Source organism: Colobus angolensis, unplaced genomic scaffold, assembly GCF_000951035.1.
Source record: "Colobus angolensis palliatus isolate OR3802 unplaced genomic scaffold, Cang.pa_1.0 Scaffold807, whole genome shotgun sequence".
Lineage (NCBI taxonomy): Eukaryota > Metazoa > Chordata > Mammalia > Primates > Cercopithecidae > Colobus > Colobus angolensis.
This window is the reverse complement of record NW_012121899.1, coordinates 27,514-45,684: the sequence shown is the minus strand read 5'-3', so window position 1 is coordinate 45,684 and position 18,171 is coordinate 27,514. Positions and strand designations below refer to the sequence as shown.

The 18,171-nt window shown below is 40.8% G+C and overlaps 1 protein-coding gene across 7 annotated transcripts in view; it reads left to right on the top strand.

Annotated features, from left to right (window-relative positions):
* Window positions 1–10,153, top strand: part of LOC105502761 (HLA class II histocompatibility antigen, DRB1-4 beta chain) — a 13,075-nt gene extending 2,922 nt beyond the window's left edge. The window contains exons 2-6 of one of the 7 annotated variants that reach the window (XM_011929391.1): window positions 4,894–5,163; window positions 7,415–7,696; window positions 8,398–8,508; window positions 8,987–9,010; window positions 9,816–10,153. In XM_011929391.1, coding sequence (XP_011784781.1) covers window positions 4,894–5,163; window positions 7,415–7,696; window positions 8,398–8,508; window positions 8,987–9,010; window positions 9,816–9,829 — 701 coding nt within the window. In that variant the 3' untranslated portion in view covers window positions 9,830–10,153. Of the gene's footprint in view, window positions 1–4,893; window positions 5,170–7,414; window positions 8,313–8,397; window positions 8,707–8,986; window positions 9,011–9,815 lie in introns of those variants that run through there. The other 6 variants (XM_011929392.1, XM_011929389.1, XM_011929393.1 and 3 more) reach the window with 6 other exon arrangements.
* The last annotated feature ends 8,018 nt before the right edge of the window (window positions 10,154–18,171 follow it).

The following is an 18,171-nucleotide window of genomic DNA, read 5'->3' as shown; positions in this document are numbered from 1 at the left end:
CATGGCTAATTTTTTGTATTTTTAGTAGGGATGGGGTTTCACCGTGTTAGCCAGGATGGTCTCAATCTCCTGACCTCAGATGATCCACCAACTTCAGCTTCCCAAAGTGCTGGGATTACAGGCGTGAGCCACTGCACCCTACCTATATTCAATTATTAAAACTAATTCTAGCTACGCTGTGGGAATTGGATTGTTGGGGTTCACAAGTGTTCAGGAAGACTATTTAGGAGCACAGCAGGGAATTCTCCAGGAAAACAAGCTTGTGGCTTCATGGAGTGCATTAGTGATAAAGACGGTGAAAAGGATAAAGTGGACAGACTCGGCACGTATTTTTGCTTAGCTTGTTAATGATTTACTGTAAAGGGAGTAGAACAATCAGCTTATTCCTAAGGATTTTGTTTTCACAAATAAGTGGGTGGTAGTGTTGTTTACTGAGATAGGAAAAACTATGGGAGGAAATGATTTGAAGTGGGTGGTTGGAAATAAAAGTTTAATTTAAATTTGAGATGATTTATTGACATTTATGTAGAGCAATCAGAAGGTCAGTGACATTTAAGAGACTCATGGTGAGGCCAGGGCTTCAGGTATTTATGTTGGCGGCATCAATACGTGTAGTGTGTTTAACTCCAGGGAGTGGAGGATAATACATAGGGAGATGGATTGTGTGGAGAAAAAAAGAAGAGGGCACAGGCCAGCAAAGGGGACTGAGAAAGAGCCCAGGGATGTTGGAGAAAAAACAAGAGAACATAATGCATGTAAGTCAAGGAAAACAGATTTTTTTCAAGGAGAAGGGAAAGGCCAATTGTGGTGAGTAGCACTAAGAGGAAGGGGAAGTGAGAACGTGACAGAGAAGCAAGTGCTGGGTTTGGTAGAGTTGATGTTTTGCAGTCAATGGAGTATCCAGCGAGGAAACCGGATTGGACCATTTGAAGAGCAAGTAGAAGTGAGGACGAGGTTAAGATTGACTGTTTTGAGTAGAGAACTTCAGGGAAGGACTGTGCTCTGGGTTCAGGGAGCCAGCTGAATCTAAAGGAAAAGGCTAAAGAAGCTGAAGAGACAGAGGAGGACCTGTGAACCAGAGATGCTCAGTGATTATTAGCAAGGAAATACCAGAAAGTCCCTGTGTGCAGTGATGACTACTCATGCAAAAGGTCACACAGCCAATATTTCACACAGCCAGTATTTCACACAGCCAATATTTATTAGTGACATAGCATATACCAGTTATTACGCTAGGTCATGAAAATGGAGTGATAAATAAAATGAATCCGGTCGCCATCAGTATATGCCATGTAACATTTTGCAGTGACTGTGTACCAGGCCTATAAATTTCAGTATTCAATTTCAATAATGATCCTGTTGTATCTGTGGTATTTAAAAACATATACATCTCTGGAATCTAAAATTGAGAAGTTATAAGTAAAACCCAGTATTATAAATGTAGTGCTGGAAATCAGATTGCAGTTTAAATCTGAGCATATAGAAAATCCCTTTCTTCTACGTCAGCAGATGCCTTTGTGTGAGGTTAAGGTATACTGCTTTACTAGACATAAACCAGTGTTTCTGCCCTATGTTTTCAGAATGACAATTCTTTGTGAAACTAATAGAAGAACAGTAGACAATTGCAAAATCATGTTGAAGGTACTAATTGTTTTAGAATTAAGGAATACAAAAAATAATATGAGCTGCAGTTATAGGGATCATAAAAGTTAAAATGGGAATGTATCTGAGTGTTTATTATGTGATCAGTGCTAAGAAGAGTCATCATTTAATTTTATTCTTAACAGTAATCCTGTGAGGATTACACTATTATTAAATGCATTTGACAGATTACAAAAAGGCTTATAGTTGGTAAAAATTGACCCAAGTAGAAGAGATCATGTTTTTTATTCAGGTTTTCTGATTCTAGAGTTTGAGAGTTTGTCCATCATTAGTGAGTAGTGACTATATTGTGTCTGAATTATTGACAGAATTTCTGATATTCATATGTACCAGGTTGTTTCTTGAGGTGGGAGCAGAGATGCAAGGGCTGCTAGTTCCAATGTAGAGGAGAAACTTTCATTCATTTTGCATTTATCATTTTAAAAGTTCTGTATGTCTACCCTGCGCATGTGTTGAAGAACACAAGGAAGTATTAAATCACTCCTTGTTCTGAGATTTGACTAGCAAGTTAGCCGGGGGTTGCCACATAAAATACAGGTCCCTAGTTAAATCTGAATTTCAGATACACAACCATAATTTATTGGAAATATAAATTCAACTGGGCATCCTCTGGTTTTATTTGCTAAACCTTTCAACACTAAGTGGGACACATGGACATGGATTACAGTGCTAACCATGCAAGCCACAGTGAAAGCGACTTCACACATGTTCATTTTTTAACTTTCTCTCTGTAAAGACAATGCTTAGATAATTTAGGGATGAAAAGACAGGCATTGTTTGATCCAGGGTGCTCACCTCTCCGCCATCGTTTCTAAAGGGCAGAGGGTGATTTCCGCAGGTCTTGCTCACAGTCTTGGGACCTGCTCATTTTTGAAACTGTCTGTATGAGAAGGTCATTTTCTTGGTTTCTCCCTTTCTGAGGGGACTTGACTACAAAACCAAGAGTTCTGCCTCTGGCCAAGGCTGGTCATTTGATGCCTGCTAGTATTGTTGGGAGTGGGAGATTGAAAGACATGAGTTAGTTCAGGCATTTAACGGGAATAAAACAGCTGTGGTTGTGATTCATTACTACAGATAATCAGTGGAGCAGTGGCAGAGAAATTAAGAAAAAAGATGATGTGAACGATAGAAGGCGAGGAAATCATTAACTCTTGGTTCTCATCAAGTTCATTTTCTGGAAAGATAGCACTGTATTGGGACCAGAATTCTACAAAACATTCTTTTTACGTAGGACTAAGATTCTCACAAATATTTTTCAACGCAATTCTCAGCTGTGCCATAACTAATAGTAGCTTGTTGAACACAGATTTTTTCAGATGGTTCACACCCGTGGTGCTTACCCAGGGATAGTTCACCACCCCTCTCTTCCCTCCCATCACCCTTGGGGAATGGTGGCAATGTTTGAAACAATTTTTGGTGTCACAACAGGGGTTTCTTCTGATATGTAATGAGTAGAAGCCAGGGACACTGCTAGAGAACCTACAATGTTCAGAACAGCTTCCGCCATCAACAAAGAATTATCTGGCTCAAAATGTCAATAGTGCTGAGGCTGAGAGCACTGGTTCACACTGTGCTCTTTCTGAAAATTCTAGGCTCACATCTATTATACACTCACCACACAGTTCAGTTTTTGATGGTTTATTTTTGCTTGTTTCATTATAAACAATTAGACAGTTGCGTAAATTCAACCACTTTCTTGTTGAATCCATTTAGTCAATGCAAGCTCAATATTTTCATATTTATTTTTTGCCTCATGCAATATTTTTCAACATTTTCATGAGTTGTTGGTCATCACTATCTCTATTAACTTTCAACAACTTGCCCTTGTAAGTCACAAACAGTGATGCTGCTGCATTTAATTTTCACTAATATGCCTCAGATTTCTGTAGTGATTCTACATTTGATATGATTCACAATGTCAAATGCTTCTGTTTATTCATTTCACTTTTACCCACAGGATTATTTTTAAGTTATTTTTGTCATTTTCACACTTCAAACATAAAGGAAAAAAATCACAAATACATACAGTGTTTTACATATGTGTATATTTACACACATATATGTATGTATGTTTATATGTATTGAAACTACAGAAGCACTTGTCACCAGTAAGAGCTCTGAGACTCCTTTGACCACTTACCCTCATCAGATGAGATTTGCCAAATGAGTTGTGGAAACGAGTTTTTTAACTGAATTTCTGAGCTTTGTGGATTTAGAAATGCAAAGGAAGGTTTATGGACATTTACAGAGATCATGGTTTTATTCTTCTTAAACTCTTCGATACTTTACCTTTGTCTTTAGTATAAATCCAAAATCCTAACATCACACCCAAGGCTTTTCAATACCTGGCTTCTTGTGATTTCTCCAGGCTTCATCTTTTTTGCTGCTTCCCCTCAGCCTCTCTGCTTTAGTGAACTTCGTTCTAGTTTCTTGAAGAGGTTCATCAGTTCAATCTTTTGTACATGGGATTTCCTAAACCTGAAATGTGCCTCCTGTTTTGTCCAAACAGACACACAGGCTCCACTCTGCCTCACACCTGCTTGACCTGTCAAGTCCCATCTGAACCATCACTCTTCAGCTGGTCCTTCTCTGGCACCCTAATGTAATTGAGATCATCCTATTATTCTCTGCTCTAGAACTCCACACTTCTGACATTTCTCATTCCTGTCTAAGCTCTTGTGTGTCTGGTTTTTGTCCATCACTTTCACTGCTCTTTAAGCTCCCCCAGCAGAGTGGAGAGATCTGTTTTCCCTTGTTTGGATTCCTAGAGGCAGCGCAGGCCAGGCACAAGGTCAGCACTAAGGAAGTGTTCACAGGGTGAAGGCGGTGGGTGCTGTTGAAGGAACCAGTACAGCCTGTGGGATGAGAGAAGGAGCAGAGAGTGTCTGTGGGGTGGAGGCTCCCAGGAGTAGGCGGGGGGGCGGGGGGGGCTGCAGTGCTAGGCGGATCCTCCACCAGCTCCTGCATTGAGTTCTCCAGAACATGCTGGAAGCAGGGAGGGGGACCCAAAAGCCTGAGGATCAGAAGGGGTTTTCCCGCCTGGTCTCCCAGGCCCCCGTTTGCCTCAGGAAGACGGAGGATGAGCCCTGGGCTGCTGGTGGTGGCTGTTGCGGGTGGGGCCGGTTAAGGTTTCCAGTGCCTGCACCCGCCCAGGAGCCCCGGATGGCGGCGTCGCTGTCAGTGTCTTCTCAGGAGACCGCCCGTGTGACCGGATCCTTCGTGTCCCCACAGCACGTTTCTTGGAGCAGTTTAAGTCTGAGTGTCACTTCTTCAACGGGACGGAGCGGGTGCGGTACCTGCAGAGATACTTCTATAACCAGGAGGAGTACGTGCGCTACGACAGCGACGTGGGGGAGTACCGGGCGGTGACGGAGCTGGGGCGGCCTGACGCCAAGTACTGGAACAGCCAGAAGGACATCCTGGAGCAGAGGCGGGCCCGGGTGGACAACTACTGCAGACACAACTACGGGGTTGGTGAGAGCTTCACAGTGCAGCGGCGAGGTGAGCATGGCGGGGGCGGGGCCTGAGTCTCTGTGAGCTGGGAATCCGTGTGTGTGTTTGTGTGTGTGTGTGTGTGTGTGTGTGTGTGTGAGAGAGAGAGAGAGAAAGAGAGAGAGAGAGAGAGAGAGTGAGAGCGCCGTCTGTGAGCATTCAGAATCTTCTCTATCCTGAGCAAGGAGTTCTGAGGGCACAGGTGTGTGTGTAGAGTGTGGATTTGTCGTGTCTGTGTGGCTGTTGTGGCGGGGGAAGCAGGAGGGGACTGTCTCTTATCCTTGGAGGCCTCTGTGGGGAGGCGACAAGGTAGGTGGGTGCGGGGGGCTGGAGAGAGAGGAGACCTTGATTGTCTGGGGTCCTTAGAGATGCAGGGAAGGGAAATGTAAGGGGTGTGTGGTTGGGGTGAAGGTTTAGGGGAGGAGAGCTGAGGGGTCTGGTAGGTTTGGGATAACGTGAGGAGGCCAGTTCCAGACTGTCCCTGGCACACACCTTTCATGTAATCTCTGAAATAAAAGTGTGCGCTGTTTGTTTGTAAAAGCATTAGATTAATTTCTAGGGGAACTGAGGAGACCTCTGAGGCATCTCTGAAGCTTCTTTAGGTCTAAATTTCTTGCTAGTTTTTTGTTTTTTTAGTGTGTATATTTTTACATAGTAGAAATGACTGTGAAACTAACTTCTTGAATTAAAGTTTTAACACAGTTACTATTTTCTTATAATGCTAATAGTTTTCTAGTGGTTACATATTACTCTTTTACATGTAATAGTTGTGACACAACTCACCTCACTTTCCCCTTTGTTGACCTTTATTACGACATTCACCAAAAGCCGAAAATGTATGTTTCTGGTTAATTTTTAATTTATATTTTTTATTTGTAATTCTTTTGAATTTTTTTGACCTGTTTATTGGCCAGTTATAATTACTGGTCTAAGAATTCCCTATCGTATTTGGCAGGTAATGGACAATGATCTACTGTCTAATATCTCCAGGGCTTAGTATTTTTCTCAGTGACTTTGTGCGTTCTTTGTACTGTAAAATTATTAACACTTTATTGATATTTGATTCAGCATTTGCTCCAGTTGGTGGTATATTGATTTTGAAAATTCTTTTCCATGTTAAGAATTTGAACATTTTTATTTAATAAAACATATTGCAAAATTTTGATTAATGATTTACAATCCATCTTAAATCTACCATTTTGTGGTACTGTTGTCTCTAGGTTTCCCCTTACTTAAAAAAAATTATTGTATTTATTGAGAGTGTGCTAGTGTCAGGGATTTTCCTGGGCATAAGCACCCCAAGTAACGAGTCCCAGACCCTGTCTTAATCCAACTGTCATTCTGGAAAGAAAAATCATTTCACAATGATAGGCCTAATAATAATTATGCTTGTGTTGCATGGGAGATGCATTGATCAGCTAAATGTAAATATAAGAACTTTCAAAACTAAAATGACATTCCTTAATCCTTCTCTCTGCTTCAGGACTCATGCTTTTCTAGGAATGTAAAAATTTGGAGAATCATTTCTGTCCCACATTCCCAGGGACAGAACCATTTCTGTTGTGTTCTAAGGTGTGAGTCCATGGCAGTAGTATTCCTAAAAATTCATACGCAGTTTCCTCATGTACCCAACTCTGTCCCTTTATCTATCCACATTACTTTAAATCATATTTTTTTGTCACGGTGTACAAGGATGATAAATAGGTGCCAAGTGGAGCACCCAAGTGTGATGAGCTCTCTCACAGTGGAATGGAGTGAGAAGCTTCTGACCTCATAAATTGAAGGCTACCTTCAGTCATTGTTTTATACATTTTACGTGCATTAATCTTCATATAACCCCAATAGATAAATTAGTATAATTGTCCTTCATTGTACGTGACAAAGTTGAGACACAAAAAATCGAAAAACTCTTCCAGGATCAACCAGTAAAAGGCAGACCTTGGATTTGAACCGGGCAACCTGGCTCAGATATCAGTTTTAATTACTATACTCTTTACTTTCAAAGATTTGTAAACACTTTGACAATGCATGCCAATTTCAAGCTATGAAGAAACAAATATAATTTTTTGCAACATCTCTCAAATCTATGGGTCCTCACTATCAAGATTAAATTCCAGACTGACACTGTAAGGCCACATGGCCAGCTGTGCTGGAGGCCTGGTCAAGGCCAGAGCCTGGGTTTACAGAGAAGTAGAAAAATAGCCAAACAAGGAGACACTCTGTCTTCCTGACTCATTCCCACTATGTTTTTTTCTCCTAGTCCAACCTAAGGTGACTGTGTATCCTTCAAAGACCCAGCCCCTGCAGCACCACAACCTCCTGGTCTGCTCTGTGAATGGTTTCTACCCAGGCAGCATTGAAGTCAGGTGGTTCCGGAACGGCCAGGAAGAGAAGGCTGGGGTGGTGTCCACAGGCCTGATCCAGAATGGAGACTGGACCTTCCAGACCCTGGTGATGCTGGAAACAGTTCCTCAGAGTGGAGAGGTTTACACCTGCCAAGTGGAGCACCCAAGCGTGACGAGCCCTCTCACAGTGGAATGGAGTGAGCAGCTTTCTGACTTCATACATTTCTCACCCACCAAGAAGGGGACTGTACTAATCCCTGAGTGTCAGGTTTCTCCTCTCCCACATCCTATTTTCATTTGCTCCATGTTCTCATCGCCATTAGCACAGGTCACTGGGGGTAGCCCTGTAGGTGTTTCTAGAAACACCTGTACCTCCTGGAGAAGCAGTCTAGCCTGCCAGGCAGAAGAGACTGTCCCTGTTTTGAACCTCCCCGTGATGTCACAGGTCAGGGTCACCCGCTCTCCCCAGGCCCCAGGCCCTGTCTCTGGGTCTGAGACTGAGTTTCTGGTGCTGTTGCTTTGAGTTATTTGTTGTGATCTGGGAAGAGGAGAAGTGTAGGGCCCTACCTGACATGAGGGGAGTCCAATCTCAGCTCTGCCTTTTATTAGCTCTGTCACTCTAGATAAACTACTTAGCCTCATTGAGTCTCAGGCTTTCTGTGGATCAGATGTTGAACTCGTGCCTTACATCAAGGCTGTAATATTTGAATGAGTTTGATGTCTGAACCCTGTAACTGTTCAGTGTGATTTGAAATCCTACTTTTCTCCAGAAATGGCTGGTTATTTTAGTTCTTGTGGGGCAGCCTTCTTCCCCATTTTCAAAGCTCTGAATCTTAGAGTCTCAATTAAAGAGGTTCAGTTTGGAATAAACATCACTAAACCTGGCTTCCTCTCTCAGGAGCACGGTCTGAATCTGCACAGAGCAAGATGCTGAGTGGAGTCGGGGGCTTTGTGCTGGGCCTGCTCTTCCTTGGGGCTGGGCTGTTCATCTACTTCAGGAATCAGAAAGGTGAGGAGCCTTTGGTAGCTGGCTCTCTGTCCATAGGCTTTTCTGGCGGAGGAACTATGGCTTCGCTGAGGTTAGTTCTCAGTATATGAGTGGCGCTGGATAAAGCCTTTCTTTCCCCAAATGACCTCCAATGTCCTGCTAATCCAGAAATCATCAGTGCATGGTTACTATGTCAAAGCATAATAGCTTGTGGCCTGCAGAGACAAGAGGAAGGTTAACAAGTAGGGGTCCTTTGGTTTGAGATCCTGGAGCAAATTACAGAAGAACCACTAAGGCTAATGCAATTACACTGGATCCTGTGACAGACACTTCATGCTTCATGGGTCACATGGTCTGTTTCTGCTCCTCTCTGCCCTGGTTGGTGTGGGTTGTGGTGTTAGAGAAATCTCAGGTGGGAGACCTAGCAGTGGGACATTGTGTTGGAGGGCAGACTTGCTTCAATATGTTTAAATGTATATCTTTTCCTACTTTTTCCCAGGACACTCTGGACTTCACCCAACAGGTAATACCTTTTAATCCTCTTTTAGAAACAGATATGGTTTCCCTAGTAAGAGGTGAAGCCAGCTGGACTTCTGGGTTGGGAAGGGACTTGGAGAACCTTTCTGTCTTACAAGAGGTTTGTAAAATGCACCAATCAGCACTGTGTAAAAACACACCAATTGGTGCTCTGTGGGTAGCTAGCTATTTGTAATATGGACCAATCCACACTCTGTAAAATGGACCAATCTGCACTCTGTAAAATGGACCAATCCACACTGTGTAAAATGGACCAAGCAGCTTTCTTTAAAATGGACCAATCAGCAGGACATGGGCAGGGACAAATAAGGGAATAAATGCTGAGGGGACCCCAGCAACCCCCTCAGGTCCCTTTCCATGCTGTGGAAGCTTTGTTCTTTCGCTCTTCACAATAAATCTTGCTGCTGCTCACTCTTTGGGTCTGTGCCACCTTTAAAGAGCTGTAACACTCACCACGAAGGTCCCTGGCTTCATTCTTGAAGTCAGCGAGACCACAAACCCACCGGAAGGAACAAACTCGGGACACACTAGAATGATGGTAGAGGTGATAAGGCATGAGACAGAAATAACAGGAAAGACTTTGGATCCAAATTTCTGATCAGGCAATTTATACCAAAACTTCTCCTATCCACTTAGAAAAGACCTGTGATCTGCAGGAAGGTTGGCTGTGGGAGACTCAGGAACTTGTTTTTCTTCTTCCTGCAGTGCCCTCATCTGAGTCCTTGAAGGAGGGGAAAAGAAACTGTTGGTAGAACCAGGTTGAAAACAACACTCTCCTCTGTCTTTTGCAGGACTCCTGAGCTGAAGTGCAGGTGACCACATTCAGGGAAGAACCTTCTGCCCCAGCTTTGCAGGATGAAAAGTTTTCCCGCCTGGCTGTTATTCTGCCACAAGAGAGGGCTTTCTCAGGACCTGGTTGCTACTGGTTCAGCAACTGCAGAAAATGCCCTCCCTTGTGGCTTCCTCAGCTCCTGCCCTTGGCCTGAAGTCCCAGCATTGATGGCAGTGCCTCATCTTCAACTTTTGTGCTCCCCTTTACCTAAACCCTATGGCCTCCCGTGCATCTGTACTCCCCCTGTGTGCCACAAACACATTACATTATTAAATGTTTCTCAAAGATGGAGTTAAATATCATCTGGTCCATTTGGCTTCAAAGACAAAAAATGAAAAGAAAAAGGGAAGATTATTTCCCAATAGAATAATGATTTTCAATGTATATATCATGAGTGTGTGAGGTAATGCATATGTTAAATAACTTGATTTAGACATTTCACACGATAGGCATGTATCAAAACTTCATGCTATACAACATAAATATACTATAAAATTTTTATTTGTCAATTAAAAAAGTAATCCTAACATTTAAAAAAGCAATGCATAAAAACTGAGACCAGACTGTAACAAATGAAACAAACTTGGCAAACATGAGGTGAGAAACCAGCCAGCAAGGCAATCAGAACTTTCTTCACTCTGTCTACAATATGTTGTATTTATAACTGTAAATTAGTGTATAGTGTTTCACTCCAGAGACTTCAATAATATGGTGTTATCAAAGGATTTGTACAGATTTCAGAGAAAGACAAATTTAGAAGACGGAGGATTCTCCATTATGTTCTATATGAGAGTGGTATGAAATGTCAAATCTCAAAGTACATATTTCAGAGGTCTATTTCAAAGTAATCATCATTTGAGCATAATTTCTGCGCTGTCAGAGATGACTTACTTTATTTTTAATCAAATTAAAAGTTGTTTTCATGCATATCTTTTTAGTTATATGTTACTTGTACATGCATAGCAGTACAAGTACACATAAATCCCGTAAGAAATATATTAAGAATATATAGAGAAATTAATTTATAGAAATATATTAAGCTGATAATTATGTCTGCTCTGTTTGATCACAGAGTAGCAACAAATAGGCCTCATTTCCTAAGTTGAGGAAATGATTTTCTCATTTTATATGAGTCTTGTGGTGTGGAATTACAAGATAGAACCAAAATGTGTGTAATGAATATTTCAGTGAAGATGCGTTCTGCTGCTAATAGCAGGAAATTACATCTAGCAGGTTTATTTTTGTTTAACCCATGATCTCACATAGCCGATAGATCCAAGGCTGGGTGTCTCCAGGATTGCTCAACTCAGCAGGCCAGTGGCATCACCAGCGATGCTGGAATTTCACAGCTCATCTCTCTATCACATACAGTATGTCAGCTTTCCTGAGATAGGAGGGTGACCTATGCAGCAGCTGTAGGTTTCTTATTCTTTCACGACAACTCCCAACGGCAGGAAAAGGTTACTCCTTTCTCCTGTGTGCCTTTATAAGGATCAACTAAAATGTTTCCACGATGTTCTCAGTACCCACTTTCTCACACATTGGAATGACTGTGGGATCACACGGGCTCAGACAAGCCAGGATTCAACCTTTGCAGAGTGGGTCTGATGCACATGGGAAGAAAAGGAGCAAAATCATATATTTTTTAAAATAAAGAAATGGTGATGTAGTAGCAGAGGTTGATTGCAGTGTAGGGAAATGATAGATTGTGGTGCTATCAGGTTGTAAGTATTTGAGTTAACTTCCACACAAAGGCCTATAGATTCCTGATAGGCACCCTCAATTCAGGGGTTTGGGTCTATATATATATATACATATATATACATACACACACACACACATACATATATACATACAAACACACACAGAGAGAGTATTAAATATCAGCCATTAACTCAATTACAATAAAACAAAAAAGCAAGAAAACAGGATTGTTTTTAGAACTCAATTAAGTATGCTGACATGTTATTTTATGAGATAAATATATTTTCCAGGGAAATTATTGAAAAAAGTAAATAAGAAATGACTAGCTCTATAAGGCACAAAAACATACATTTTCAACTTTTGTGCTCCCCTTTACCTAAACCCTGTGGCCTCCAGTGCATCTGTGTACTCAACCTGTACCACAAACACAAAAAGCAGATTATTGGGTGCCTAGGGTTTGGGGTCTCGGTGGGACTTAACTATAAATAGAGAAACTTGGCACATGACAGAAATGTTCTAAAATTGGATAGTTGTGATAATTGCACAAATCTATTAATTTACTCAAATCATTAAATTTTACATATACAATGAGTGAATTTTGTAGTATGTAAATTATGCTTTAGCAAACCTGTTAAAATAATTCTTTTAAAAAAAAAAAGACTTTGTAAGCAAGACAAAATCCAGAAGACACAAATGAAAAAATATTTGAATAAAATGACTGATTTCTTTGTATGAAGAAAATAACAAAATTAAAAGAAGTATATGATGCTCAGAAAAAATTTTGATCATGTCAGGCAACAATGGGGTAACTTTCTTAAGAAAAATTATTAACTAATCAATAAATAAATTCATGGAAATGCCATAGATACTTGGGCAAAGGATATAGACTCACTATAGAAGAGAACGTTCTAATAGTCAGTAAACATAAATATTTGCTCAAACTCACCAATGAACAGAAAAATCCAAATTCAAACAGTAATGTAATAAACTATTTCCCCCACTCCAAAACTGGCAAGTACAATAGTTTGTTTTAAAATCAAGGATTTAGAAGAATCTAAGGGAATAGGTTCTCTCGTATTATTAGGATTTTGAGTTATCTCAGTGTAGTAGTATCTATTAAAACTCAAAATACAATTGTGACATGTTGATGAAAACAACAAAAATCCCATTCTAACCATCCATCTTAAAGTACAATCTTACATGAGCCCAGCGAGACATAAAATTGGTCGTTTGTTGAGCCATGGTTTGGAATAACAAAAACATTTCCAAATTCAAAAAGAAAAACCGATTAATTTGCCTTGATTATAAAAATTTTGTACATCCTAAAATCTGTGCAGTATGTGAAGTGACAGCACACTGCAGGATGACATTTGGTGCTGTGTGGGGCACTGTGAGCATAGACTGGTGTAACCCTGTGAGTAGTTTGGATTATACAGTATTTCTGCTCTAGGCTGTTACAGTCTCCATAAATTCTTCCTCATATGTCCATGATGACACATACAAAATGTAACGGGGAGAAAAGAAACATTCTCTACATTTAGACAGAAGAAAGGTAAACTGTGGTATAGCTGTAGAAAGGAATAATATTCAGGGTTTTAAGTAAATTATGTAGAACTATCAATATGGAGTGGAAAAAAATCATAAACCATAAGGCCAGTAGGAGCTGGAAAATTACAACAATTGTCACTGTTACTATAAGATCAAAAAGGTGTATAGACTAAACTAAATGGACAAACTGGAAAATAATCTTATTTTTAAAATTTTAATGAACCATAGATCAAAAGTATAAAAATTCCAAATTCCAGAGATGAACGAATTCCACTTAGGTGAGCAGGGACTAGTGTCCACTCTTATTCTTTGCTCATCTACTGAATCTTAACATGGGTGGAAGATTGAGCCTGGCTTCCACCAGGGAGATTGTGAGGGAGTGAGGACAAACCAGCTGAGTTGTAAACAGCCCTGTGGGCTTGTGTGCTGCATTACAACCTATGCAGACCCCCTGAATAATATATATCTACTTTACCCTGCCAGCTGTTTCTTCTTCCAGAACTTTTTCTGACTTCGTGCTGGTGGTGTGGGGACTAGGGAGGTAGATAGAAGACAGCAAACATCTCTGTAGCTTTGTGCAAACAAAGATCAGGGAGGAAATCAAGATAGAAACAATACTTTCAACCATCTTGACTTAGCTGTCATTTGTAATTGACATAAATTGACCACATCTGATAACTACAGAATATGTATTTATTTACATTGCACAAAGATAATCCATGAACTAGAACAAACACTATGACTGTAAAACTAGTATCAAGTACTTTTACAAGAATAAAATCATACAGAGTATATTCTCTGAACACAATCTTATCAAATTACAAATTAGCAAGATTGAGAAAACTGCCCAAATTTTTGGAAGTAAAATAATACATTTCTAAGTAATGTATGGCTTGTAAAAGAGGTAATCGGAAGGAAATAGAAAATAATTTTAAATAAAACAATACAAAAATGGATTTTAAAAATTTTCGAGATGCAACCAAGGCAGTCCTTAGAAAACAGTATTTAGTTTTAAATGCCTGTATTATAAAAGGATAAATATGTAAAAATCAGAAGTGTAAACTTTTAACTTAATAATAAGAAAAGCAAATTTAAGTTGAAAAAAGTAGAGGAAAAAAGCAAAGAGGTGAGAAAATCGATAACATTATTTTCTTGGTTTTGTTTCCTATTTTTCTTTATGGTAGAGCATAATTATGTTAGTCTATTCTTAAATTGCCAGAAAGAAATACCTGAGGCTGGGAATTCATAAAGAAAAGAGGTGTAACTGGTTCATGGTTCTGCAGGCTGCAAAGGAGGTGTGGTGCTGGCAACTGCTTCTGGTGAGGGCCTCAGGAAGCTAACAATCATGCGGGAAGGGAAGAGGGGCCTGGGTATCACATGGTGAGAGCAGGAGCACAGAGAAAGTGGGGAAGAGTCGCACTCCTTTAAACAACCAGATCTCGTGTGAACTGAGTTAGAACTCACTCATTACAGCTAGGATGGCACCAAGCCATTGATGAAGGATCTGCCCCCGACCAAAATACCTCTCAGCAGGCCTCGCCTCCAACAATGGAGGTTACATTTTAACATGATCTGGAGGGGACAAACATCCAAACTATATCAATAACATAATTGGTTTAATGTATAGTGACTTTGTAATCAGCAACATGGTTTCAATGTACTTATTAAATCTATGAGCTTGTCTATTGTTTTTATTTTCTAAGTACCTGATTATGTCAAGAGTAAATAATGACCATTTTACCTGGATGCAATTATTATCTCTTTCATATATTTTTTTTGCCATTATCATTGCCTAACTCCTCTAGTACTCCAGATATTGAGGAGACAGTTTTAAATATTTCACTACTGAGACTAATGTGTGCTATTGGGTAGCTGTCATTTCTCAGATTGAAGAAATATCTTTTTAATACAAGTTTGAAAACAGGTTTTTTAAAAATTAAGGTCATGTTCTGAATACTGTCAAATAATCTTTCATGACTCTTTCAAGGTGGTTGCATGTGTGTTCTCCTTCCTTCAGTTCATGTAGTGAATCACACTAATTTAGTCTCGAATGCTCACACAACCTTGCATTTCAGGAATAAACTCCACTTGGTCATGAGGTAGTAGCCATCTTTTATATCACTGAGTTCACTTGGCTAATATTTTCTTGAGAACTTGGCTCATAAGAGTTATTGGTCTCATAATTCCTATTTGTTGTAGAGTTCCCTTCAGGTATTGAAAAAAAGTTTACACAGGTCTCATCAAACGTAACTGCAAGTGCTTTTCCTTTTTTCAAATATGTTTGAAGTTTGTATAAAGTTATTGTTGTTTGTTCCTTAAATATTTCTAAATACTTACCGAAGCTGGATGAACCTGGGGTTTTGTCTTGGGAAAGCTTCATAGAATGGACTTACTTTCTCTATGAGATGTGGAACTCTTCCTATTTTATGCTATTTGTCAGCTTCAGTACATTGTACATTTTGAATAATTTGTTCATTACATGCCCATTTGTTTTTCTAAAGTTGTTCATAATATTTAGTATTGTTTCATGCTGATAAATCTGTAAAACTATAACAAAGGGTATGAAATTTGTGTCACTGGAATCTTATAGGGAGATGACAAATGGGTGATGCCCAAACAGTGTTTGAAGGAAGATTGACTATTTTCCAAATCTGTACAAAGACTTAAACGTAAAAATTCAAGAATCTGTGCAAACCCAAATGAAGATAAATCCAAAGAAATTTATGCCAAAAAAATCTCGAAAGCAACAAAAGAGAAATGACATCTCATGCACAGGAGAAAATAAATTAAATGACAGTGAATTGCTCATTAGAAATCATGCAGACCAGACAGAAATGCCACAAGATATTTTAATGACTGAAAGGAATGTTTATCTAGAATGTATATCCAGTAAAAATAGTATTATAAAATGTTCTATCATGACATTCTTTTTCTTCTTCTTCTTCTTTTTTTTTTTTTTTGTTTTTGTTTTTTAGATAGAGTCTTGCTCTGTCACCCGGGCTGGAGGGCAGTGGCGTGGCGACCAGGGCTCACTGCAGCCTTTGCCTCCCAGGCTCATGTGATCCTCACAGCTCAGCCTCCTGAGTAGCTGGGATTACAGACACACACCACCATGCCTGGCGAATTTTTTGTATTTTTGCCAGAGACAGGGTTTTGTCATGTTGCCCAGGCTGGTATCAAATCCCTGAGGTCATGGAATCCGCCTGCTTTGGCCTTCCAAAGTGCTGGGATTACAGACATGGGCCACCGTGCCTGGCCATGACATACTTAGAGGAAGGAAAATCAAGAGAATTTCACGCTAGCATTTCATAGAAATGATAATGGAAGAAATCTTGGACAATCAGAAAAAAAGTAAATAATAAATGAGTAGAAATATGGTTAGATACAACAGACTTCAGTTTTGTAAATTAATTTGATGGTTGAGGCAAAAATTACAACATTGACAGATGTGGTTTTTGATGCAAGTAGAGAAAATAAAAAATATACATTACACATGGAGAAGTGGAAAGGGACATAAAGGAGGGAAAGTTTCTACACTTTAGTCAAATTGATAAAATGTCAGCACCAGTAGACTATGAGAAGTTATGTTAATAGATAGATAAATCACAGAAACTCTACAATGAGATCCACCAAAAAATGATTGATTTAAAATTGGAATTCTAAAACTTGCTTAAGGAACACATTGGAAAATAGGAAAAGAAATCAGAGAAGAAAAAACCAAAGGAAACAAAAAAGAAAACCGAAAGCAGATGGCAGTCATGAGAGCTCACATATTAACAATTGCATTACATGTAAAGGGTGTAGAAAGACAAATGTCAGAGTGAAATATAACGACTCTTCGACATGTTCCCTATAAGAAACTTACTGCGAATATTACATGCCCATCTCCCCTTGGCTTCCCTGTGACTGAGGTGGCAAAAGGCTGGTGTGTCAACACTGCCCTGAGCGTACACACACCCAGCCAAGCCTGCATGGACAGGTGGACCTTCTCAGCCTTGAGGGCGTGGAGTGTAGAGAGGCCTGGATCCTGCTGCCTGAGGAGAGGGTCGGGAGGGCGGGGCTTCCAACCCATTCCTTGGAGCCTGCAGGTAGCCCCTGTCACACCTTCTGGCAGCCTGGGGTGGGCAGCTCCCCACGCTGGGCCCAGGCCGGCATGTGGGGCAAGGGTGATGTTTCTGCAAGTTATTCTCCTGGCACTCAGGGTGCCCGGGGTTCCCTCTCGCCTGGATGGGGCGGGGGAGGCACCTTGGGGAACAGATCACAGCCCGGGCCTGGCTGTCAGGAGCCTCACCCTCGGTGGCCACCCGCGGGGACAAAACTCTGGAGAGCCTCAGGCAGAGCCTCTTCCTGAGGCGCGGGAACTGGGCGCCCTCGGCAGGGTGGGACAGTGGCCTTGCCTCTGGCCCGGTCCTCAAAGTAAGGCCACTCCCACTTCCCACCCCGGGCCACTGAAGGGTGGCCCTAGCTCCATGCCCTCCCCACAACTCTGGGGTGAGAGCAGCAACGCAGGAGTGGTGACGGCTCTGGGCCTGGGGGCGGTCTCGCCGGCTGCTCAGGGGTGGGGGCAGTGCAGTCCGCTGCCTCAGTGACGCGAGGCACAGGGGACATGGGGCACAAGGGTCCCACCATGGCCACTGCTTCCGCAGTGGCTCCTGCCGCCACGGCTTGCAACTTCCCGCTGCAGCCCACCACTCTGGAAAGCTCGCCACTGCCAGCATCACCACCCTTTTATCCTAAAATACTAACGTGAACCTTAGCTGGCTTTCCTAGATTACTACCATCACAACTAGTTTCTTTTTTTTTTTTTTCACAATTTGTTTCTTTTTTTCTTTTTCTTTTTCGTTTCTCCTTCTTTCTAAAGGAGTGTGATCTAGTGGCTGGGTCTGAGGGGTGTATAATTTGGTTCACTCTACAGAGTACCATTTACTAGTGTATCTTTGCAAAAGTTGTGTTATCTCCATCGTTGTAGTCTCTCCACCTCTAAGCATGAAAAGGGTGTTTATTTTACTGAGCTGTTGTGAGAATTAAATATGAATATGAAGTATAGAAAACTTTTAGTACAA